Source organism: Alternaria rosae (genome assembly GCF_020736505.1).
Source record: "Alternaria rosae strain MPI-PUGE-AT-0040 chromosome Unknown BKA58scaffold_1, whole genome shotgun sequence".
In the NCBI taxonomy this organism is placed as follows: Eukaryota; Fungi; Ascomycota; class Dothideomycetes; order Pleosporales; family Pleosporaceae; genus Alternaria; species Alternaria rosae.
Window position 1 is genome coordinate 811,307 of NW_025763570.1, and position 23,082 is coordinate 834,388.

The 23,082-nt window shown below is 50.7% G+C and overlaps 11 protein-coding genes across 11 annotated transcripts; 6 read left to right on the forward strand and 5 right to left on the reverse strand.

Annotated features, from left to right (window-relative positions):
* Positions 1 to 301: 301 nt before the first annotated feature.
* BKA58DRAFT_445783 (uncharacterized protein) lies at positions 302 to 1,154 on the forward strand (the record flags this gene model as incomplete). Its single annotated transcript, XM_046174153.1, has 2 exons — positions 302 to 601; positions 651 to 1,154. The coding sequence occupies 2 exons, from the start codon at positions 302 to 304 to the stop codon at positions 1,152 to 1,154; spliced, it is 804 nt and encodes a 267-aa protein (XP_046030465.1).
* A 235-nt stretch (positions 1,155 to 1,389) lies between these two features.
* On the forward strand, positions 1,390 to 2,301 carry BKA58DRAFT_433361 (uncharacterized protein; the record flags this gene model as incomplete). Its single annotated transcript, XM_046173180.1, has 1 exon — positions 1,390 to 2,301. One exon carries the CDS (start codon positions 1,390 to 1,392, stop codon positions 2,299 to 2,301), a length of 912 nt encoding a protein of 303 aa, XP_046030466.1.
* A 1,258-nt stretch (positions 2,302 to 3,559) lies between these two features.
* Positions 3,560 to 5,916, forward strand: BKA58DRAFT_371823 (Carboxylesterase). The gene is made up of 3 exons (XM_046169061.1): positions 3,560 to 4,310; positions 4,357 to 4,605; positions 4,659 to 5,916. Exons 1-3 carry the CDS (start codon positions 4,016 to 4,018, stop codon positions 5,831 to 5,833), a joined length of 1,719 nt encoding a protein of 572 aa, XP_046030467.1. The 5' UTR covers positions 3,560 to 4,015; the 3' UTR covers positions 5,834 to 5,916.
* A 51-nt stretch (positions 5,917 to 5,967) lies between these two features.
* Positions 5,968 to 6,678, reverse strand: BKA58DRAFT_445784 (uncharacterized protein; the record flags this gene model as incomplete). The annotated part of the gene is made up of 2 exons (XM_046174154.1): positions 6,262 to 6,678; positions 5,968 to 6,180 (listed from the first exon to the last, which is right to left on the reverse strand). Exons 1-2 carry the CDS (start codon positions 6,418 to 6,420, stop codon positions 5,968 to 5,970), a joined length of 372 nt encoding a protein of 123 aa, XP_046030468.1. The 5' UTR covers positions 6,421 to 6,678.
* Positions 6,600 to 8,259, reverse strand: BKA58DRAFT_5303 (2-nitropropane dioxygenase). The gene is made up of 4 exons (XM_046175463.1): positions 7,991 to 8,259; positions 7,862 to 7,944; positions 7,081 to 7,812; positions 6,600 to 7,033 (listed from the first exon to the last, which is right to left on the reverse strand). The coding sequence occupies exons 1-4, from the start codon at positions 8,031 to 8,033 to the stop codon at positions 6,815 to 6,817; spliced, it is 1,077 nt and encodes a 358-aa protein (XP_046030469.1). The 5' UTR covers positions 8,034 to 8,259; the 3' UTR covers positions 6,600 to 6,814.
* Positions 8,260 to 9,681: 1,422 nt separating this feature from the next.
* On the forward strand, positions 9,682 to 11,478 carry BKA58DRAFT_425437 (uncharacterized protein; the record flags this gene model as incomplete). The annotated part of the gene is made up of 1 exon (XM_046172928.1): positions 9,682 to 11,478. One exon carries the CDS (start codon positions 9,682 to 9,684, stop codon positions 11,476 to 11,478), a length of 1,797 nt encoding a protein of 598 aa, XP_046030470.1.
* Positions 11,479 to 11,870: 392 nt separating this feature from the next.
* BKA58DRAFT_433366 (uncharacterized protein) lies at positions 11,871 to 12,898 on the forward strand (the record flags this gene model as incomplete). The annotated part of the gene is made up of 2 exons (XM_046173181.1): positions 11,871 to 12,357; positions 12,423 to 12,898. 2 exons carry the CDS (start codon positions 11,871 to 11,873, stop codon positions 12,896 to 12,898), a joined length of 963 nt encoding a protein of 320 aa, XP_046030471.1.
* A 618-nt stretch (positions 12,899 to 13,516) lies between these two features.
* On the forward strand, positions 13,517 to 14,732 carry BKA58DRAFT_433367 (uncharacterized protein; the record flags this gene model as incomplete). Its single annotated transcript, XM_046173182.1, has 4 exons — positions 13,517 to 13,702; positions 13,751 to 13,953; positions 14,006 to 14,212; positions 14,261 to 14,732. 4 exons carry the CDS (start codon positions 13,517 to 13,519, stop codon positions 14,730 to 14,732), a joined length of 1,068 nt encoding a protein of 355 aa, XP_046030472.1.
* Positions 14,733 to 14,774: 42 nt separating this feature from the next.
* BKA58DRAFT_5333 (uncharacterized protein) lies at positions 14,775 to 16,369 on the reverse strand. The gene is made up of 3 exons (XM_046175476.1): positions 16,269 to 16,369; positions 15,728 to 16,212; positions 14,775 to 15,681 (listed from the first exon to the last, which is right to left on the reverse strand). The coding sequence occupies exons 1-3, from the start codon at positions 16,330 to 16,332 to the stop codon at positions 14,818 to 14,820; spliced, it is 1,413 nt and encodes a 470-aa protein (XP_046030473.1). The 5' UTR covers positions 16,333 to 16,369; the 3' UTR covers positions 14,775 to 14,817.
* Positions 16,370 to 17,730: 1,361 nt separating this feature from the next.
* On the reverse strand, positions 17,731 to 18,723 carry BKA58DRAFT_415752 (uncharacterized protein). Its single transcript, XM_046172568.1, has one exon. The coding sequence runs from the start codon at positions 18,624 to 18,626 to the stop codon at positions 17,853 to 17,855; it is 774 nt and encodes a 257-aa protein (XP_046030474.1). The 5' UTR covers positions 18,627 to 18,723; the 3' UTR covers positions 17,731 to 17,852.
* Positions 18,724 to 20,426: 1,703 nt separating this feature from the next.
* On the reverse strand, positions 20,427 to 22,945 carry BKA58DRAFT_305883 (uncharacterized protein; the record flags this gene model as incomplete). Its single annotated transcript, XM_046167082.1, has 2 exons — positions 20,427 to 22,359; positions 22,410 to 22,945. The coding sequence occupies 2 exons, from the start codon at positions 22,943 to 22,945 to the stop codon at positions 20,427 to 20,429; spliced, it is 2,469 nt and encodes an 822-aa protein (XP_046030475.1).
* Between the last annotated feature and the right edge of the window lie 137 nt (positions 22,946 to 23,082).

The following is a 23,082-nucleotide window of genomic DNA, read 5'->3' on the forward strand; positions in this document are numbered from 1 at the left end:
GCACGCTTATACTGACCAAAAGCTTGAAGTGCTTCTACGATACGAGTATTACTTCTGCTGGAACGTGGGCAACGACAAAAGCGAAGTCTTTGTGCTCGGACAATGCACATGGTACGCGCGAGGAGCTGAAAATGCAGTGAGGAGCTGTGGGGCAGCGAACGGTCTACGTACCGTGTGACACGGTGAGTGAAGTGAAGCTCGGTCGAGCAAACGCGACGGGAGTGACTCCATCAACCCGTTTCTTTCTCTTACCTTTCTCATGGTAATATTAGCTTCCTTCATCCAAGAATACGTCCCCAATATGACAAAATTGACGATAGATCAAGGCTACGAGGCCGCTGTCGTGAAGGGTACCAGGCTACTCCAGATACTTGCCGCGAAGGACAAGACACAAGATCAAAGTACATACGAGGACATAAAAGCGCTAGCTCAACATGGCTACCTTCTCAAGCCTCAAGATAAAGCCTTTGAGATCGACTGTATCGCCGACGCGCTCTGCGATCTAGGTGTGAGCCACAAAATGGTGTATGAAGGCGGAGAGAACACCAGAACACATCATGTACATGATCGGGACGGAGCATTAGCGAGAGAAGATGATTCGGTACGTTTCGAGATAGCCTAGAAGCAAGCACATTCTGACGAGCCACCAGACAACGCATGGATACTTTTCCCAAGTCAGCAACCCACATTCTGGTGTCTTGATCGCAGACAGCAATCTTAGCCCTACCCACGCAGCCAAATTCGATGACGAAAGAGAAGAAGAAGCCGGGGAACTACCGTCACTGCGACACTGGTCAGACGTAGCGTTCCTGCAATACCTTTCTTCTTTCCTCGAGCCACCTATGCGGCCGGTTTCGCTCAACTACATCTTCCGCGTCCAGATACAAAACGCCGCGACGTCTTTAGTGCTCAATAAGATTATCAGCAAACATGCCGCGTTTACTTACGACATGTGGCCCGGTATCACGTTCGGTATGGACACTGAAGAAGGGAAGGCGATCTTGGGAACGCCGAATGGTTGTGGTGTCGCTTGGATGCTTGTCCAACACAGAAAGTCGTTTGGGGAGAAGAAGATTGAGAAGGTGACTTTGTTTCATGCGGCTAAGAAGGATGATCTGTTTAGATGGCCGAGTTTGCTGTTTTGGATTGTGTAGACTGGGGGTCGGGTGAGAAGATTGTATGGGCAATCATTCTACATGGAGATCATTAGACAAAGAGTGGAAGAGATTTGGGTACACATCACCTGCTTTGCGTCACATGCCCGGTGCACACGATGCGCGTGTTCATTCATGTCCAATACATAAGGGGCTCATATATGCCGCTGAACGACATTATACTGAGTACTACCTTAGCTCACCTGCAACAGTATCACAGCCGATATTCACTCCGATGACAACTTCAGCAACTCCAGCAGCGCAATACAAGGCGGCTCACCAGAAAGGTCTATCGCTGTTACAGATGCTGGAAGCCAGCTCTGATGAGCTTGGCGAATTACTGAAAGACACAGGTATGCCAGCTGAAAGCGAATATCTCAACTACAAGGATCTCTTAGAATACAAATGGTTCGAGGTTTCATTCAAGGACGATTCCAAAACTCTGATGCGACTGTCGGAAGACCTTGGAATCAATACATTAAGCAACATTCCTGTTTCTCATAATCACCGCGGCCTTAAATCGATAAAAGGATTACTACAAGGAGGACTTTCGATGCAGATTCACTTTGACTCAGTAATAAGCCCTTCCGGTGGTATGATCGCAGCCATGAACACGTACAGTCCTCTGGAAGATTGGAGAAGGGCGAGAGCGGATGCGGAGAAGACCACTGGAAAGGCTGAACTGAAGCCTACCGAAAAGGACAACGTTGGCGATGACATCCCTAGTCTAAAGTTCTGGTCAGATGTCGCTTACCTGCAATGGGCCAAGCATACCAAAGTCTTATCCGACTTGCGCTACGTGATGCGAATAAGCATCATGAACACAAAGACGAAAGCTGTTGTGCAGCACATTGTTAAGGACGCTCCAGTCAACGGAGATGAATCGTACTCGTTCCGCATCGACGACGACCGTGATCACGTAGCCGCTCTCCTAGGGACACCGAACGGAGCTGGCGTTGCTTGGTTGCTCATACAGCATAAGCGGCAACTGGGTCATAAGACAGTTAACAAGGTAACGCTGGATTGTCATGACAAATCGATCATGCCCAGGGACAACACGATAGTTCCAAGCTTGGTGTTCCACATTCGCGACCTGGTTGCTCCGGGCGCAGGCCGCGAGGAAGTTGGTTTGAGGAAGTCGCTATGAGGGTAGAATGAGTGCTGCTCTAGCAATGTGTTAAGCAATACGAACGATGAGATAGCAGACAGTAGAACAATCATGAAACCACACCGTGTTTGATCCATTGGAGATTCTAAGAAGGTGGAAGACATTATCTCACCAGCCTCATGTATAAAGGACTTTCGCGTCTTTTCTTTCCCAATAACATCTCACAGTAAGCCATGTCCACGATGACAAATTCACATATCAGTGATCTGGACCACAAGACTGCCATGGAGAAAGACAAGAAGCTGCTCTCATACAAAGCCCATACTTCATACCTGGAGATAGAAAAACACTAGGATATGAGAGAATGACACGGTCTCGATTTCTCGGTGACCTATCGAAAATGCTGGACAGTCTCGGTATCCGTTGTGCCAACTCTGAATCCATCAATATTAGAGACGAGTACACCAAAGACCTTACCACTGGCAAGACGTTTGTAGGCGCAAGCAACGTGGCGTTTGTGTCCGAGGTCAACGTTCAAGCTGGAATCCTCGTAGCAGTTCACAACTACAGCCCGATACATAAGGCCAAGGTGTCGAAGTCGCCCGCAGCCACTCTGTTGATCTCGTTGAAGCACTAGTCCGATGTGGCTTTCCTCCATTGGGCTCACTTTCAACGCACCCATGACAATGTGCGGAATCTCAACTTCATCATGAAAGAGAAGATCGTAAACCTGGACACTTTTGCTGTTGTGAAAAGTATTCTCAATGCTTCACCTTGTCATCTGGGATCTTGTACGTATCCAAGTCTCTATCTTGATATGGACTGTGACAGCGCAGTGGCTCTGCTAGGTACACCACACGGTGCGGGCACAGTCTGGTTGCTTGCGCAGCATTGAGAGCAACTGGGCCATACTGTGATCGCTGGAATAAGAATGTTTTACGTTGATAGGTCGCCGACTGATACGAAGGTCAGCTTGCTCTTCTGCCTCCGTGACGCGAGTGCGAGCGAGAAACCTATCGAGAAGTTGTGAGGAACGATGTTAAGCAAAGAGCGCGGCGGACGATCCTTTGGGTAGGCGCAGGCGTCTAGCGGCGGTAGTTCGTAATAATGACAATCTTGCCGAATCGGATCAAAACTGAGCAGTTTCTGATGGTGGTTGAGATCGTTATCGACGTAGAGGCCTAGTATGAATGAAAGATTGGCGTTCCCAGTAGCGACGATGGATGGGCAGGCTGTCGCGAAGCTTGGTGGCTGGGACTGGGAGCCGGGGGTGACCGGAAGCGAGACGCACCCCGCAATGACCTGCGCGTCCCGCATCTTCATAACGAATTTCGCGTTTCCTTTCTCTCATAGTTTGCTTTTTCGTGGAATTTTCCGTGCTCACTTCTATGTTTGAGCTTTTGCTCTTATCCAGCAGTCCGGTATATGCAGCCGTCGAACAAGCACAAGTGGAATACACGCGTCAGTAGCGCGAGCTGCACTGTTTACTCAATAGCAACCGCATACACGGGATGGCCATGACGCCTTTATGCTTTTTAATTGCGGAGACGGCTCCTAAGCCTCGGCTTCGCGCACTAAAAAGCCTCTTTGTTTGGATGGAAACCTTACAGCACGATGCACGCCAAGCTGGACGTGGCTTGCGATGAAAGTGTTGACCTCGGTCTCGCGTTTGTCAAAAAACGAGGCTTGTATAAAGGGATCACGATACTACTTCATACCCGTTCACGGGTAGTAAGACCACAGTACCGTCGACATGTTCTCGTCTTCTAGGTTGGGCTCCGTTTGTCTTCTCCTCGTACTCAGTGGCGCGACGACCACCTGGGCAGACTCTTCCCCCGGATACGATGCACCGACGGCAACTGTTGATGCCGGTGTCATAGTTGGAAAGTCGACCTCACTTCCACATGCACTGGGACCGGTGCACCAGTTTCTAGGTGTACCTTTTGCATCACCACCCGAGAGATTCTCTCCACCGCGAGCTGCAGAACCTTTCCAAGAATCGGTCAATGCTACCGAGTTCAAGCCAGCCTGCATCCAGCAATTTCGATGTATGCAAATCTATGAGAGCGATATTATATGCGCTAATAGCAGTAGACCCGTTGTCAAGTTCACAGTTCACCCAGGCTGTCTTCAATAACCCGCCACCGGAAGAATCAGAAGACTGCTTATACCTGAATGTATATGCGCCAGCGGGACCAGCTGGTGGCAATGGCAGAGCTGTAATGTTCTGGATCTACGGTGGCTCACTGCAGTTTGGTAACGCTGGTCAAGAACAATATGATGGAAGCAGTTTCGCAGCATATGAAGATGTTATCGTTGTGACAACAAACTACAGAACGAATGGTAAGAAACTGTCGATCCTTCAAAAATGCTTATCCAGATTCTAACGGCCACAGTTTTTGGCTTCCCTGCTTCACCAGAGCTGCCATTAGCAGAACGCAATCTCGGCTTCCTTGACCAACGTTTCGCCCTCAAGTGGGTGCAGCAGAACATCCACGCCTTCGGCGGCGATGCATCCAAAGTCACCATCTTCGGCGAGAGCGCAGGTGCTTTCTCGATCGATGCGCTCTTGACCAGCTTCCCCAAGGATAGTTCCCCACCATTCCGGGCCGCCATTCTACAAAGTGGGCAGTACAGCTATCGCGCGGCTCCCGCAACATCGAGCATTCCCGCTTGGAACAATCTCACAGCAACGCTCGGGTGCCCAGGAACATATGAGAACAACTTGACCTGTGTAAGAGCGGCTAATGCGACGACTGTGCAGACAATCATCAACCAAAACTCGCTGGTTTTCAATCCGATTGCTGATAACAACACTTTGGTATCAAACCCAGCGGCGCAACGCCTAAGCGGCAATATCGCGCACATACCGGTCCTAGGAGGTACAAACAGCCAAGAAGGCCGCGTCTTCTCAGTCGGCCAAACAAATATCACTGCCTACCTGCAGGGGACCTTCGGAGCCGCACCTGCACTCATTCCAACGATCGAAGCTGCATACCCGATTGGTAGCAACGGTCTGACCAACGGCTACGACGTCATCTCCCAAATCGTCACTGAGGTCACATTTCAGTGTCCACAAGCATTGTGGGCCAATGCGACAGCATCCATCGGTATACCCACCTGGCGCTACTACTTCAACGCTTCGTTCACCAACACACAAGCTTATCCCCAACTCGGTGCCTATCACGCCTCAGAGATTCCTCTCGTGTTCCGCACATATCCACGTGCTAATACGACGACGCAAGAGTACGCCTTGGCACAGTTCATGCAAAGTACATGGGCCAAGTTCGCGAAGAACCCTTATGCTGGACCTGGATGGAATGCTGTTGGCACGGGGGCTGAGGGTAGTGTTTTGGTTGGTGCTTATGACTTCGTGGCAGGTGGAGTGTATCAGGACCAGAATGCCACGGCTGTGGAGGGAGATTGGAGCTTGGGTGTTCTCGGCGATGTTGGAGGTGTGAGGGGAAGTGGTGTTACTGTGCTGCCTCAGTCTGATCTTGATTACAGATGTAGTCTCTTCAGGCCTATCTTCGAGGCTAATGTAGGTGCGGAGGGTATACCTGCCACTTGAGGTGTATGTCTATGCCTCTAGATTAAGTTGGTCTGCAATGTAGTCTGACAGAACAGCAATATAGTAACCTGAACTGTGACTCGCTTCAAGCATATTCTGGTGCCGTCACTGTACTATCATCCCATCTCAGCCTATCACCCAGTAGTGACCTGTCTAATATCCACTCCACTCCGATCCGACTCTCCACCTTCATGCATGCTCCTCTCCACACTCTCGATCAAACTCTCGCCTCCTGTTTTAGTCCCGACATTGCTACTTCCCTCGTACTCTTGCTTAGTGTTTTGTGTTACGTCTTCTCCGCGGCGCTCCTCTGAAGTGCCCGAGGCGTTTTGCTGGCCGGGTGCAGCCTATGACTGTCAGAATCTTCCTGGGTGATATAACCTTTCTAATGCAATGTTTATGAGGTGGTATGTTGGGTAGGAGCTTACCTTATCCACGGACGTGCTCAAACCAGCAGGGTCTGTCGACTGACCGGTTTTGAACGGAACGCTCGGATCACCCTTGAATGTGCCGGATGTGTCTTCGCTAGGGTTGACGGGGTTCTTGGGTTGGGTGTTTGAAGATTCTTGGCCTGTTAGGGAAGACATGGTGTGTGTTATTTCAAGGAGGTCTGTATGAGAGGTCTCGTTGCTAAGCTTTTCGTTTGGTGAGCAGTCTTGGTCTTTGATCAATGCTTTAATAGACGGCTGGGGAGTGGCTTTGTAGGATGCTTTAGCTTAGAGGTGATGCTGTAGATTCGACGTCATAGTGACTCAACATGGAGATGTGGGTTTATGCAGTGGCGAAAGGGCTATTGAATTGAACGCGAGAGATGCGCGTTCGCTAGTGCCTTTGACGAAGCAAACCTCTCAAATAGAAGTGCTGTCATTTCTTCACGACTTCGCTACTACCTGAACATTGCTAATCGTATAATATCATAATTCGATTCCATGCAGAACGCTCCCTACGCCGGACAGGTTATGCTATAAAGTTTATACATATCTATAGCTTGCTCTTGCCAATACCCCAGACCTCAGCCTGAGGGTTATTCGACTTCTTGTTAATGGACGCGCCCTCAGCGACAGGCTTCTCGCCCTCCTCGACGAACAGTGATTGCGACTGCTTCATGGTCTCGACGGCTTCGCGCTCGATGCGGTCGAGGAGCTCTTGATTGGTGGGGATGTCGTGGATGAGTCCAATGACTTGGCCAGCAGTCCATACCTAGGTTTGTCAGTCAACCGCACTCGAAAAGGGGGATGTAGACTTACACCAAAGTCTGGGTCTCCGTTCAAGAAGACTTGACGCCCGCGCTTTCCGCTGACGAACTCAGCGACCTCCTCGAACTTGCCAGTTGGGCTTGTCTTCTCGACCTCAACAGCCTGCAGCGCAACCTTGTTGGCGAAGAGTCGCGACGTGTTCTTCCACCGGCGGAGTACGAGTGCGGTATCTGTCTCTTGCGCGTCGACGATGGCCTGCTTTATGTTGTGATGGATGGGCGCTTCGATAGTGCACATGAAGCGCGTTCCCATGTTGATACCACAGGCTCCGAGAGAAAGCGCTGCAGCCAGACCTTGGCCGTCGGCGAAACCTCCAGAGGCGATGAAAGGCACACCACCTAATGATTGCCTAGCCCTGCTGAGCAGGATGAAGTTTGTAATGTCCGTCTCGCCAACGTGTCCGGCGCATTCGAAGCCATCGATGGACAGGAAGTCAACACCAAGCTTCACCGCAGACTGTGCATGCCTAATAGTGGTACACTTGTGCAGGATGATGGTGCCAACCTCCTTCAGCTGCTTAATTACTGGCCCCGGGCTGTTCCCCGCTGTCTCGACAATGTTGACCTTCTCCTCGATGATGACGCGGGCGTATGCGGCATAGTCCGGGGGGACCATGGCGGGGAGGAGCGTCAGGTTGACGCCGAAAGGCTTGTTGGTCATCGTTCGGCATCGGCGGATTTCTTTGCGAAGGTCTTCGGGTGTGGGTTGGGTAAGGGCGGTCAACTATGCAATCGTGAGAACGTGTTTGATGCGTCATGGGCGCCCGACGTACTATTCCCAAACCTCCTGCGTTGCTAACAGCGGAAGCGAGTTCAGCGTATCCTACCCATTGCATACCACCCTGAACCACGGGCACTATACATGTCAGCTACTGGCTTCCCTTGTTGGCTGGTCGAGTTACCCCTAATGCCGAGGGCCCTGGTAAGCTCCGTGTTGAAAGGCATCCTGATTGTAGATGGCCTGAAGAAAAGATTTAGAGTTTGTTGTATGAGTGAAGACTGCACAGGAGCCTTGAACCGAGCAGATATCTGACACTCGGACGCGCGACGTTACGGCCGTCGCGCCGGCTGAAGCGCATGTCATTCGTGTGGGGAAGCCATGTGCCTCGGTAACTCCACAGCCGCGACATCAAACGCAGGTGCACGACCGTCGGGTGATTAGTCTGCGCTGACTCTATCGCCGAATGATTCGCTGTCACCGAGTCGCTCGTGATTCTTTTGCTGGAATGGCAGCTGTGCCCGAGTCGTGTTGCGGACGCATCGCAAGAAGGGAAAGCTAAGCCGCAGGGTCGATGCCGTCATCTTCCTGGCATATTCACATGTGTCTTGGCAATGAACCATCACTCCAACACCACCCTACGCATCTTAGCGATCAATCTTCAGTCGTCTCTCAGGGCCTACAAAGGCTGGAAACAGTTGCATAGCGAAAGCAACCCTCGCAGCTTTTCGGTAGCTATTATTGGTTCAGTCAGACTCCGCGTTGGGGCAAAGAGGTCAAGGAAAATACTTTGGATTTCAGCTGGCTGACTGCGCTCATAGCACTCCAGCAAAGGGTCCTTCTCATGGTCTTTGACTTCCTCTTCACATTGTCCATGTCCGCCCAAACCCGGATCTCTGCATGAAGCCATATTGTTTGACATGCGAAATGACCTATTCTGGGGTATCTCATGCATTCCAGGCTAGATTCAACCCGTATCAACGATCAATAATCGAGATTGCACGCTTGTAGGATTGGTTCCGAGCGACAGCAGTCCGACGATCCATTTATTACCTACCGACCGTTGTAAAGCCAACGGGATTGCCAAGAGCTTAGTATGCTTCCAGGCCACGTGGGCTTTGGTCCAGACCATGGAGCGTCCTTCAGTATCGCGTCTGTTTGACGTACTTGGGACTCCGAACTGTAGTTTCTTCCTTGTATGGCCTTACTGTCTACTCTGGCTGGTGTCGTAAGCTTCTTGAGATCGAGCAACCTTTCACGCTCAACACGGCTGGCGATCTCGACAAACGGGAATTAACACTGCGTAAGAAGCGTGATGGATCACTCATCAACGGTTTTCATATCCCCGATTCAACAATCACCGTTGTCGAGCCTTTCAGTGAATTTTGTCTCGAATATGCGGAGTGAGGTAAGAGATCGGCATCTAGGCCGACTGCCCAAGAAGATACCTAGAAAGTTCATATCGTAGGATCAATAGGTACCATGGAATGTCGCATTGTAGTTGCATTGGAAGAGCGCTATTTAATCGATGTATGGTCAGGACAGCGTCACGCATCCATGCGCGCTGATGAGAAGCTCCAACAGGTTGTAGTATACACCTAACTCATCGTGACCGCTGTCAATAAAACGCTTGAGATCGAAGTTCCATGACGGGAAGGTACATACCTAGGCACGCAGGTCCGCGCTTGGCAGTGACGTAACGAGCCAATGACATAATTCAACCCCGGTAAATCTACTAGGTGGACAGTCGTTGCGGAGAATCTGGGGGGCCTACTTTGTTGGGATCTCCACACGCACACTTCCGATATATAGACCATAATGCCAGGTTCGGCGCACCTAGGACGGAATTTTGAATTTCGATCTCCATGAACCATCATGTCGTGGTCTCTTCTTTTTGCCGCCCTGACCCACGTCGTTCGCGTTACCTGTGCACCAGAAACATATGACTATGTTATAGTTGGAGGAGGTCCCGCAGGTCTTCTCGTCGCGAACCAACTATCTGCCGATCCCGATGTCACAGTCGCAATCATTGAAGCTGGAGATTCCGGCTACAACAACCCCAATATATCGTACGTACCAAAATCGATCTTGGAGTACGGTCTTTTCATTGGTACATCGATCGACTGGAATTACATGACCGCACCTCAGAAGTATGCTGGGAACAGGAGCGTGAATTATTGGGCAGGCAAGGCGTTAGGAGGTAGTACTACGATCAATGGAATGACGTACATTCGTGCCGAGAAAGAGCAAATTGATGGGTGGGAGGAGCTTGGAAACGAGGGTTGGAACTGGGAAAGTCTGCTCGAATATTACCTGAAGCAGGAAGGGTTCACCGAGCCAAGTGAGGAACTATCAAAGGAAGGCGCGACCTTCAGGGACGGGGTACATGGAACAGAGGGAGAGCTTGCCGTTGGCTTCACGCCATACTTGGTTCGTCAAGGTTTCGTCAAACTGTTCAGCGAAACGTCCGAGGCGATGGGAATACCTTACAACAAGGAGCCGAACAATGGTAGTATGCGTGGCTTCGACACGTGGCCTATGACACAAAATGTGAGTGGGCCCACGAGAGCGGATGGAGCCAGGTCCTTCTACTTCCCCGTTGCGTCACGCCCGAATCTCCAGGTCTTCTTCAATACCACAGCTGCACGCATCATCTGGAATGATGAATCATTCGCGACTTCGGAAGTGGTGGCCTCGGGAGTTGAGGTGATCGACGCGGGAAATGTAACGAAAACTATCGGTGCCTCCAAGGAGGTCATTGTCGCAGCCGGCGCTATTCGATCACCAGCACTTTTAGAGCACTCAGGTGTAGGTAATCCCGCCATACTCGAGCCTCTCGGTATCAAGACCGTCAATCCACTCCACTCGGTCGGTTCCAACCTGCCAGATCAGCCCCAGCATGGGATGGTCTTCAACTCGTCCACGAATTGGACGGGCTATCCTACCTTCGCTACATTTCTGACAGCTTCCGACCTCTTTGGGGAAGAGCTTCCCGCCCTTGTGGAAGAACTCAAAACCAATGTGAGCGCATATGCTGCAGCAATCGTCGCAGACTACGCGCCCGATACCATTACCATCGAGACGCAAGAACGGCTTCTGCAGCACCAAGTAGACCTAGTCTTCACTGCTGACAGCGATATTCCCTTGATAGAGATCCTCTGGGCCCCGACTGGCCACCAGATCATCGCGCAGCTCTGGGATTTGATACCGCTTTCTCGAGGCTCAATACACATCGAGTCCGCCGATGCATCCTTACCGCCTCGTATCGACCCCAACTTCTTCCAAATGCCCATCGACATGTATGTGCAAGCAGCAGCAGCAATCCGTATCCGCGAGTATTTCGCCACTTCGCCGCTCGCGGAGGACGCTGTAGGCGAGGTCTCTCCCGGTTACGAAGCAGTACCGCAAGGTGCTCATTGGAGAGATCAAGTCTGGGACGACTGGATCACAGGCGCTATGAGCGGCAACTCACATCCTGTGAGTACTTGCGCAATGATGAGCAAGGAGCTGGGCGGTGTGGTGGATACAGAAGGCAAAGTTTACGGGACACAGAACGTCCGGGTCGTCGATGCCAGCGTGTTCCCGACGCAGATCAGTGGGCATCTTAGCGCCAGTGTATATGCGATTGCAGGAAAGATTGCGGATGCGATGAAGCAGAAGAAGTCAGGTTAGAAGGAGTTTTGACATGGTGAATTCTTTATAGCGCTCTCAATGTTGGCAACATATTGCTGTTACACTGTAAAAGTCCCGAATTGGGTAGGCTTTCGCCATCTTCGGGTTAATAAAGAGCTGCTTCTATGAGGATAGTATGTGACCAGCTTATAACAAGACTAAGACTTCGTTCGATGCAAAGGCGTATTTGTTGAAAGTGATACATCCTCCTGGCGGGTGCCGAGAACGGCAAGGGGGTAACCATTTGCACGTGCTGCGCTGCCCCACCTTTCTTCTAACGGCAGCCGCCCCACGTCATCAATCCTTAGGCAAGAGCCATGCGCTTGGGTATGACAAGCTCACCACCAACATCCCAACATTTTGTCGATTCTAGAGGCCGACGCCATAGCACAATGCCATCGTTTATGGGCCTTCCGCGTGAACTACGGGATCAGATATGCGAATACGTCATACTCTCGCCAGCCCGGCAGCCACGAGCGCTCAATCAGACAACCGAAGAGATGCTTGACGGGTACATGACGTACAAGTTTCCACAGCTATTCGTTGGGCCGGGTGCCTCGTATCGACCCCAGGCAATCGTCTCGAATGCGACGAAGTTACTGCTAGTCAATCAACAGCTGAGAACAGAAACAATGGAGATGCTAGAACGAATGCGAAGCATTGTGTACGATCTCGATATTGCAATGACCGACAATGGGATATTGGCAGCGACGTGGATCAATGTTCCCGTCTTGTCGACCAAAATCGAGCAGCTGAATGTCACGTTTCGCCTCTATGTGACAAACGATGGCGAACGATTGAAGTCTGAAATTGAAGACATGTCAGGAGCGCCAGCAAATCCAGGACCTGAAGATTTCTTTGGGTTACCACCTGAGCAGTGTAAGGGAAGCCTCTCCTCAAATCGTATCAGTACGACGTACTAACCACTCATCTCACTGTTCCAGTGGTATGGGACTTCTATGGTATATTCCAGCGATTCACCCGAGTTGGGCCTCTATGCGAGAGGGAAAACGACAATGAAAACCGGCAAATATCCATCAAAACGATCAGCATCAACGTCGAGACACCATCTCCCGATCTTGTGCAGCTCGGTTTGATTCATCTGTCCGATCAGGCCGACAACGCAATGTCGTTTACTTCCCGGTACTTCTTGGAGTGTCTGAACTGGACTGTACGACAACAGCTGAAAGGGAATTGGGAGTATATCCAGAACATCACTCTGCTTGAGCACGTGGATGATATTGTTTTGTATCATGATGCGAATGAGATACATCGCTGGGATGTAGCTGCATGGCTTGCAAAGTATCCTGAAGAGGAGATGATCAAGTGGAGGCCAGATGGCAAGAAAGAGGCTTGGCGCAAAAGGAAGCAAAGAGGACTAAAGGTACCCGAAGACTTCAACGATCCGTCCTGTTGGTAATACCGGACTGCAAACACGGGAAAGCTGTTGAGGTACGTAATGGTCATATGAGGTTCTGCAGTAACAGCCCAAGACCACGACCCAAGGAGAACCGCTTTTACGCAATCACTTCATGTGACGGGTCGTGGCTTAGCAAGGCTAAGGTGCAGGCCGCTGTTGAGCATTCCAATGCACGATCAGCAATCTCTTGCCAAACTATCACTTTCTCTTGCGATAAAATTACATTCACTGTTCGTCCTTCAGCTCACGCTTTCTACTGCTGATCGGCCCAATCTCGAGAAATGAACCCGAAACAGTAATCCGAGGAAACGACGCTAGTCGCGCTAGACAACATGCGGTTAGTGACCTCGAGGAATCAACCATATTGGGACAGCGATGTACGAGGTCTTGAGCTTGATTGTGCTTGATCTTATTCAGTCTCTAGTCATCGGAACGGCTGAGTCTCGAGTAATGGGCCTCTTTGGACATGGCTGGGGGCTTGGAACAACGTGCGCGGTTCATTAAAGCAGCTTTGTATCTTGTGTTGAGCGTAAGGCTCGAGGTACTTATATCCAATGTCAGAACTCTCAACTGGCCATTAAATACAACAGTATGCAACCTCAGTATCATAAAACAGTGATGCCGACGGACCCTCCTCCATACCAGAGCCACTCTTTCGAACGGCCGCATCAAGCACTTGGTTCATACAACGCTGCACCGTTACCAACGACCAACTTCTCTCAATTAGATGATGAGCTGTCACATCATGCGACAGATTGGATGCCTCAAGCACCGTTATCAATCCAACCACGACAATCTCTTCAAGTGAGCCACTCCTCTAACATCGCCAGTCAGTCTTGCTGACCAGTCTAGAAACCCGTCGTGATACCAAGACTCGATGCGAGCGGTCTACTTGGAACACCATTCCCATTCATACGAGCTTACAGCCCCGATCTGCGCCGCTTCAACATCCACGAGAAAGACTTTGTAGCTTTCATCGATGATCTCAGTGTCGCTCAAGCTCCACCAGTCCCGCTTCAGGCGCTTGATGCAGCGGGTCATGTGGTTGGCATCGTGTGAGTTGACTTGTCTTTTTTGGCTCTTTCCAGTTTCTCATAGAAGTGCTAGACCACATCATTGGACCATGATCGCCGGCGCCAGCATGAACATGGCCGCCGGAGTTGGAACGGCTGCTACGACCACTATGCGAACGCGACGCTTCTTGGAGGCTGTGAACCGAGAATACTTCGCGCCTCGTGGTCTGAAAGCTTCGATTTGCAAGAATAGACAGTTGGAAGAGAAGCTTGGCTTCAATGTGCACATGCCATCGTCGGCGTAAGTTTAGCTCCGCCGTAGGGATCCCCCGTTTCTGACTTCGCAAAGAGCCCTAGCAAGTAGCTCTCAGCCTCAAACAGCTGGATATCGCCGTTTGCAAGCACTCATGCCGTATATCGCACCACTGTCCTTCAACGTCCCGCCGCCAATGGAGCAGCGAAATGCTCTCGATAGAATGGCTGCTAAGCAGATTGAAAGACGTATCAAGAAGAAAGAACGCAAAGGCTACAGCTCAGACTCAAGCTCTAGTTCTTTGTCCAGCATCAGCTCCATTGAAGAGTCCGCCTTGACATCTCATGATGAGGTCAAGGGTAAACAAAAGAGAAGAGCAGACAAAGCGGAGCGCAAACGAGCAAAGAAGGAAGAGAAGAGAGCGCGAAAGGAACAAAGGAGATCTAAGAAGCAGGACCGGAAAGAGGAAAAGGCTCATGGAAAGCAGTGTAAAAAGTTGGAGAAAGAGCACAAGATGGTCGAGAAGATGGAGTACATCGTCATTGACTCGCTGGATCAGGGGATGTAGTAATAGAAAGACAGCGCTGACATGATACAAATGCCCATGCTAATGCGATGACCCGGTTGTTCTACCTTTTTACTTTACCGTGACTTCACTTGCCAACATCTAGGATGCTTTTCGCGGATCTCCAGAGCCCTCGTCTACCAGCCGATATGTCTTGCATGACAGATTTTATCCATGATGCTACTGTCGGCTCCTTCTCGCTCATGCCATCATATGCCATGCGCAGAGGAAAGAGTAGTGCAAAACAGCCCTGTTCGCCCCAGTCCTCTAGCTGATGGTACTCGACGCTACGACATATGCTGAGTGCCGCTGTCGATATTTGTTCCTGTCGGATATGCCAATCTGAATATGACATCAACTCAGCATCGATACTGTCGGCGAAACGGAGGGCCATTATGATAGCGGCGTTGTAGATTGTGATAGCGTTCGCATGATAAAGTGATTGGTATCGGAAGGTAGTAGACCAGGCTGGATGTAGCGCGCCATACTCGTCTTCGATGAGCGGTGTCGGTTGACATGCGGGTGTCTCGCAAGGGGTGTGAAACGGATCAGACGCAAAAGTCTCTCCCCAGTTCTCCAGTTTGGTGATGACCTCATGACATTGTAGAGAGAGACTTCGTGTCCCAGCAACCCTTGTGTCTTCATCCGCAACTGACAAAAGCTCATCACGCAGAATGAAGAGTTGAGGGTAATCAGCGACAATGTCGAACAAGAGCTTGAGCGAGTCGATGTGCTCAGGGTGTAAGCTCCAGGGGATGTGTTTCCACCTGTTCTCCGACATTATTGTTGGCTCGTGCAAGACAATAGCTGCGAAGATAAGAGACGGGCGTGTCCTGTCCAAGACCTCAAGACACGGGGGTGATACCATAGCTTCAGGTCCGCGCAATTCGAAGAGCCTTTCTAACCCACGTGCATGGTTTATCCAACCATCGATACGATCCGAGATGAGGAACTAGTAGCGGTAAGAAAATGTGTGCGCTGCAGAACGTTTGATGTACCTCGATAAGTGCCATGATCATGACCGCCTCAAGCAGATCAAAGGAAGGCGGAGACGCCGAAACCTCGAGAGCCGAATGCACAATTTTAAGTGCGTCGCTGTACCTCTTGAATCCATACTGCGTGATAGCGCTATCCTGATGCTTGATGCCGAAGTAAGAAGTCGCAAGCGCAGAAAGGGACTTGATCGTAATGACCCCAGGATTGAACGCCAACAGGCTTTGCACCGGCAACAAATTTGAGAGGGTGAACGCGGTGAAGACATCATCGCGAGAAAGCGACAGTGCTCCATGAATCTCCAGACGAGGCTGATCAGCAGTCCTTGGCGTCCTGGTGCCGATTTCGACAGCTGAGCACCCCGCGGAATCGCGATGCTCAGGCTGGGCAGACTGGCCTTGGCCATCGAATTGTATGAACGTGATCCCGCGAGGGCCACCACATCGTAGTCGCGCTGTTACGCACCTTCCGCACTGTGGCTTTCGAAGATCTCGTGACGTCAACACACGCGTCAGGATAGCGCAGGGGTAAACGGGGCAAACCTACCACATTTGACTCGACGAGTTTTGCAGTTATCGCACGCTTTGGATCGCCCGCCAACTCCGACCATGTGGAAGATACATGCCAAGATGGATGAGATGAGGAAGATTACAACATTGTGAGATGACGAGTCACCGTCAGCGTGGCGCGTGCGCGGCGCTATATTCGCCCCTCATCTCACATGAACGCACCTGTGGAAGATGCACATAAATTCAACGATCGATAAAGGCGCAGCTTAAAACCTCATATCTTCCTTGATGTCAACTTCAGTCTTTGTTGGTACTACATACCTCGAGCCGTGGGCAGATGCTACTTCCACACGGGGAAGACCTTAAGCTTTCAAATCTTCAGGTCGTGATGAACATGATCAACCCTAAGAGCCCTAAAATATTCCCCCGCCCCACGGCGAAACTTTTCAAACTCTATGTTTCCACTGCATCTTTCCGATCTTCTTCAAGCCCTCTGCAAAGTCTAATCCAATCGTCAATAAGTCGGCGTCACGCCTATCCTCAAGCTTCCGTACCCAAAACGCTTCAAGAGTCCTCTGGCCATGGATTATGACTACAATGTCGCGAACACCCCATTCGACTCCTTCGATGGCAGCTTGAAGATTGAGGGTGAGGCGATCACAATGTTGAATCAAGGTCAGTTCAGCCGGGATATAATTATTCCTGGAGAAAAGCTCTCGGAACAGTGCGCTGGTACTTTCAAGGTGGTTCTGCGGATGACCTACATGGGTAGAGAAGTTGCGTGTCGACCATGGTAGATGCAATATCGGCTGGAGAGCTGCTACGCATCGTGTCAATGAAGCCTGGTTGGGGCTGCCCTAAAATCATGATCCTGAACTCGGCATGCTGATGCTGCCATCGCCAGCTCCTCCTGCCAAGATTGAAGCTGGTGATGACTCCATCTTCAAACAACGGCCGTATGGATGCTCATCTTGCCACCTTCGAGTAGCAAGGAGTAGGGGTTTGACCTTGGCTATATCCATCTTCATCTCGTTGTATGTAGTACAGCAACTAAAGAAAAGGCCGGAAATGTCCTGTGGACGTCCAGAAGTGGTGCTTTCGACGATGAGGTGCCCGTAGACCTCGAGTCGAAGCTTGGTTGGAGGAGTGAGAATCATATTTGGTATGATGTGTGGGTTTTTCAGATACCAAGGTGAGAGGAAGTAATCGTTACAGTTAATGCCTCCCAATCTTATACATCGAAACATCCAATGGAAAGAATTGACTTGGTTTAGCAGCACGGATCGAATCTCTTGTCGGGTCAATGATGTTGTGAGGAGGTTATCCACTGTGTAGGAAGCGAGAACACACAGTTTGGACGGTGATTTGCACGAGTTTACGTGGACGGGAGCTTGATCAATGATTGCGAAGATCATACACCGTTATTTGATGAACTGATATGAATGAAACTGATTATATGGAGTTAAATGCCTAGACCTCGCTACTTTCATTTGCATCACCACGCCACCATGATAATGCAATAACATATTCGTGGCAATATAGCAATATACACTCCGAAAAGTCGGTACGCAATTCTCATCTGACCCCACAAATTCAGTCTCAACACACCCTTCAAACAGCACTACTCCCTATAAAACCAGTTTACATACACGTAATCATTCCCTGGAAGCTTCAATCCGCCCCTAAAATCCACTCCCCACATCCTCTTCGTCTGTCCCTCGACAAGAAAGCACCACGGACCATAAAAAGCCCCAGATGCAGGAAGATACACGCCCCCGTATTGCTTCCCGTATGTAACGTTCACAATGTATCTATCCTGCACGCGGGAATCTTTGCGGAACATCAGCCTATCTAGATATCTCTTCTCTCTTGCTTTCTCCAGAAACTCTTCTCCCCATGTCTGATAGAAGGTACGGAAGAAGAGATGACTAGATGCGAGGACTTGTTTGTTGGTATAGCGACGTTGCACTTCGAAACCAAAAGGGCAAAGCAGGAGACGGAGGCCTGTAACTGCCAAGTTTTCCGTGTGACGCAGTATGTCGTGCTTGGCCTGTTTAACAGGAGTTCTGTGTTTGCGATTGCGCGGTGCAGTGATGGCGAACTCGGTGAGCGGATTCATGTACGTATGTGTCGATGGTACTTCGAAAGACAATCTGCCCTTGACCTGACCTCTGGGCCGTCTAGAGTAGTCCCAAGCACGCTTGAGATCGAGAGCCACACGGACGGTTGAGACTAGTGGCTTCATCTCTGAATGGGTGGTGCGCGAAGTGAAGTAGAGACTGCTGGCGTCTGTTGTACGGCCATTTTCCAGGGTTTCGGTGAGCAAATGACCGTAGACTTGGAGTCGTAATTCTGCTGGTAGCGCGAGGAATGAGAAAGGTTTGTCTTCGGCCATGGCGTGATGCTTCGGTCTGTGGTGAGTTGTGAGGTTGCTGTCGGAGGATCTGGCGGTTCGTTGAAGATGAAAGCAAGGTAGAGTTTGCAAAGTTTCCATGTCCAGCGAGCAAACACGTTGTGGAGCTGATGAAGTGCAATCTGAATAGGCGATAGTGAAAGGCTAACTCGTGAAACCGATAGCGAAGCGCAAACTATGCCGCGTTACCAGGCATCACGATTGCCATGAATAGATCTCGACTTCGACTCAGACCTGGGGCCAGTGCATTAAGACCGCCCTTTCCCTATTAATCTACAACGTGTTCACCCCACGTCCAGCGTCGCCCAAATGCATTCACCGGTGGATCTAACCCTTTTTCAAGATCTAAGCAAAGCGTCCACCTGGTATTCGGAGCTGTTCCACCAATACTAAGCCACCAGTCTACCCTCAAGAAGTAGCGACAGCTGAGGACAATCCGATGTATGTCCATGTCGTCGATCTTGTCTGTCAAACTAGCAGGTGCTCCAAGAGTACCCAAGTCTATCATTATACGACTGACACCTCGCAGATAAGAGCGCTCCATTCTCAAGATATTCCGTGTTTGACGCAAGAACTGGATGGCTATCTCGATACTGGTGTGCCATGGTACGTCCCTGTCCGGAAAGGGGAAAGTAAAAATTGAGAGTCAGGGTCGATAATTGGAGGCGAGTCACGAAGAAAAGTACATCTTCCAGGTCTACGAAACCTATCGGATATTTCGCAGAATTAAATTCCGTACTTACTGGTATCTGTAGCGTTATGTGTTTTAGCGGCCTGGTAAACTCGTAGGTCGTAGGAAGATATACGTGTAGCGGGTGATCTGATTTAGATCCGTGGTTCCAGTAGTTCTGGAGTACCATGATTAGCAGAACTCTTCCGACATACTCATCTATCTCGTCGCGGATGGTGGTGCATGACGTGCGTAGGCCCCTCGTGCAGCGGCGTGGAAAACCTTCGGCAATGCTTGAAGCTAAGAGGTGCTTGTAAACCTCTAAACGCAGTTCAGTTGGAAGAGCGAAGAAGCCTTGATCGTGAGTGTTTGCCATCTTATGAATCGTAAAGTAAAGAGGCGATGGAAGCTGGTGGGGTGGGTCGTGTGTAAGGTAATGTATGTAGTGTTGTGTTGGCGTGGAGTAAAGGTGAAGAAAAGCACAAGCGGAAATTTGTCCTTTATCAAGTCTCGTTGACTCATCATTTGAACCACGGTTGTGAAGGAGACTTCTCGTTACCATGGTTTTGCCGAAGGCCACCAAATCACGTGTTAGCACCTCAGCAGCAGGGTCCCAACACACCTTGAACAGTAATCCATATACATTTCAAAAAAAGATGCCATCTATATCTAACCACGCCCTCGGGCGATTCAGAAAGATCTATCAACAACCTGACGATGAGTGTGAAAAACCACTGATGCCGTAAATGATCTGCCAAGAGCGCCAAAATATATGTCCAGCAAATGCTTGTATCCCCTAAGATAACAAAAAAGGTACCCAGCAGACATCTTCAGGTCTGGTAACGAAACGAAACGAACATGGAGAAAGAGGAGATAGGTATCAGTAGAGAAGGTCAAAGGAGAAAACAAAAAGAATACAAAGCATGACTTATGCTCCGCCCATGCTTTTGGTAGAGAAGGCAAAAGTGGCAAATAGGATGGCGCTCAATCCCTTCCTGTCATACACAGACAAATGCTGGTGTACAGATAATATTCGTGTCAACACGGCGCTGTGGTGGTCGTTGGTCGTATGAGACCTGGTATTGCGTTCCGTTCCATTCCGTTCGTCTCGTTCAAGGCTTTTCCTTGTACTTGGCCATCCTCTTTACGGGATGGAGTAGCATACCCGGTATGCACATTCTCTTCTGCTCCAGCTCACCATCAGAGCCTGGTCCACCATCGATCTTTTCTGACTCTCCCCAGTTTTGTTGGACAATGGGCCAGTTCAGCCATCGTCGGTATAGGTTCCGTGGGAAGCGTGATGCGTAGTACCAGCTCCAGCCTTGAAAGTTGAACTCACGGTCGTGGTTGTATGGTGAGTCGGCTTCTTCTGTCCAGGCGCCTTGGCGGCTTTCCAATGCTTCACCTGTCTCTTCATCGACGGTCGATGCGGTATCGAAGATGGCTTCAGTGTAGGCGGCGGGCCAGTGGCGGTCGTTGAAGATCGGGTGAGGTGCGTATACGGCTTTTAGACCGTGTTGGAGTGCAACTGTGGAGGGCCACATCTCGGCCTGCATACTGCGTCCAACCAAGTTCTCCTCGTGCATAGCCTGTAGCATCTTCTTGCTGAACCGTACGACTGTGTTGATGAAAGTCCGGCGATCAATCTGTTCGAAGATAGGATGAGTGAACCAATCGGCCTGACCATCCTCTGGCGTGAAGATCGGTCGGATGTGTGGCAGGTAGTTCCAGATCTTATCCTTGTAAGACCAAGTCGTGTTCCTGGGATCCCACATCGGAAGAAGAGTGATAAAGTCCGCGGGCTCACCAACACCCCACTCGAAGTTGTCTTCCTCCATAGTCGAGGGTGGTGTAGGGCCTAGTGGCTTCTGGGGAGGGATGGCAAGTTTCCATGGTCGTGGTCCCCATACGGGTGGTGGGATGAGCGAGTTTGCAGATGCGTTCAAGACGTCCTTGTGTGTGTTTTCGACGAATGATTGGTAGTCTCCATGAACGCTCGGAAGATAGTATCGCTTGTTGCGCTCCCACAACAGCTTCCTCGGTTGCTTATCCGCGAACTCGCTTATCTTCTCGAAGAAGTGATAGTGGTGTCCAGTGTATCTAGCGTCTGTTTCCCAGTTCCAGACGTAATCAAATTCGGGGTGCGTAAGACTAAACCATTGTAGACACATGAATTGCTGCCAATAGACCTGCCAGTCCATAACCTTGGGATACCATTTCGGGAAGATGGATTCTGACCATAGGATAGCAATGTCGCGCAGTTCCTCAGGTACGTTTTCTTTCAGAATGCGATCGTATTCATACTGGCTGTCGAAGATGGGTGCATCTCTGTCCTTGACGTGGACGTAGAGATAAACTTGGTATTCACCGCCGGACTGGAGGGAGAGCTCGGAAACCATGGCGCGAATGGCGGTGATGTCGTTCTCTTCGTAGTTGTATCCGGTCCAGGCACGGATGAGAATGGCCGTACGGTGGTGGTACTTCTTCTCGTTGTCATCGCGGTTCTCCAAATTGCTTCGGCTCGTGTCTGTGGGGATCGCAAACGCCGACGACGCCACCGCGGGCTCAGGGAGGACGGTGCTGGGAATCTTCACGATTGGCGATCTGGCCTTGGGCCGATAGCGCTCCTTGTTCCGCTCAAGACAATCGTCCTGCAGCGCACCCCAGTTCACCTGAGGCCACTCGGGGACAGTGGCGGGCGCCTTCCAGTTCTTGACCTCCTCTGGGAACTCATCATCACCATATCCGTACGGGCCGTATCGTGAGTATCGGTCGAAGCAGACATCGTCGTCGAGTCCGATGACATCATAACCACCAGCGTATACCGGGGGAAAGTCCTCGGGTATGCCGCGGTAGACCTGGACCTCGTCGTCGGTGCTCTCGTTGAGGGGTTTGCCGCGCGGACCCAGACAAGCTACGTATTCACCGTGCCATTTCTGCTTCCACTTTGGGGTATTGTACTTGGGGAACGGCTTGTATGCGATCGGATCAGAGGCAATCGTGTCGTTCAGCTTATCATGGCTAGACTCGTAGATGCGATAATCCCTGCATAAGATTAGAACCACCACTGTCGCACGCAAAGTATATACACTTACAAATCGAATTCTTCCCACCGGTTCGGGTCGTACTTTTTGTCGACATAGTCGGCGAATGGCGGCCAGTGACCATTCCAGCTCGGTCGCGGCCAGTCCAGCATCTTCGCCATGTACTGCTTCCAGTTGGACGGTGTCGGGTAGGGAGGGATGAAGGACGCGGTCCTCGACGGTGCCGTCACCCATGGCGGGTAAGGCTTGGTGGGCTTCGACGCGTCCACCTCAGGCTCGCGCGAGGTCTCCATTGGCGGCGGCAGCATAACCTCTGCTGCCTCTGTTGGCGATTGCGCATCCACGGGGCTGGGCATCGCGCCGGGAATGGGCACGGCATTGTGCCATGCATCCTCGAGATGCGCCTGCGCCTCGCCTGGACTTTCGTTCAGGAGCTCCTGTGTCGGCGGTCTATTCCCCGAATTGAAGAGCGGCATGCGCTCGTACACCTTCTCGTTCGCCCATGGACTCTGCTGTAGGACGGCGAAGATGAAAACCAGTGCTATAAAGGAAACTATCGCAAATCTGCGGGGTGATCGGACAAACATGATGTCGATGTAGTTCGTATTCGTATCGTTTAGTGGTGTACACTAACCTTATGCCGGTATGGTACCTAGTGTACTGGGGTAGTCGTAGGATTTACCGATAGTGTAAAAGCTGCATCGCTTGAGGTTGCGGAGGTGTA

What these genes read in the sequence shown, in the direction of transcription:
- BKA58DRAFT_371823 (XM_046169061.1), top strand. Translation starts at nt 4,016, where the DNA reads ATGTTCTCGTCTTCTAGGTTGGGCTCCGTTTGTCTTCTCCTCGTACTC. An exon ending in CTGCATCCAGCAATTTCGAT is followed by an intron (nt 4,311 to 4,356) that starts GTATGCAAATCT and finishes TAATAGCAGTAG; the next exon opens with ACCCGTTGTCAAGTTCACAG. An exon ending in AACAAACTACAGAACGAATG is followed by an intron (nt 4,606 to 4,658) that starts GTAAGAAACTGT and finishes TAACGGCCACAG; the next exon opens with TTTTTGGCTTCCCTGCTTCA.
- BKA58DRAFT_5303 (XM_046175463.1), bottom strand. Translation starts at nt 8,033, where the DNA reads ATGCCTTTCAACACGGAGCTTACCAGGGCCCTCGGCATTAGGG. An exon ending in ACGCAGGAGGTTTGGGAATA is followed by an intron (nt 7,813 to 7,861) that starts GTACGTCGGGCG and finishes ACGATTGCATAG; the next exon opens with TTGACCGCCCTTACCCAACC. An exon ending in ACGGAGACCCAGACTTTGGT is followed by an intron (nt 7,034 to 7,080) that starts GTAAGTCTACAT and finishes TGACAAACCTAG; the next exon opens with GTATGGACTGCTGGCCAAGT.
- BKA58DRAFT_5333 (XM_046175476.1), bottom strand. Translation starts at nt 16,332, where the DNA reads ATGGTCGGAGTTGGCGGGCGATCCAAAGCGTGCGATAACTGCAAAACT. An exon ending in AACTCGTCGAGTCAAATGTG is followed by an intron (nt 16,213 to 16,268) that starts GTAGGTTTGCCC and finishes TGACGTCACGAG; the next exon opens with ATCTTCGAAAGCCACAGTGC. An exon ending in TGATCATGGCACTTATCGAG is followed by an intron (nt 15,682 to 15,727) that starts GTACATCAAACG and finishes TACCGCTACTAG; the next exon opens with TTCCTCATCTCGGATCGTAT.
- BKA58DRAFT_415752 (XM_046172568.1), bottom strand. Translation starts at nt 18,626, where the DNA reads ATGGCCGAAGACAAACCTTTCTCATTCCTCGCGCTACCAGCAGAATTA.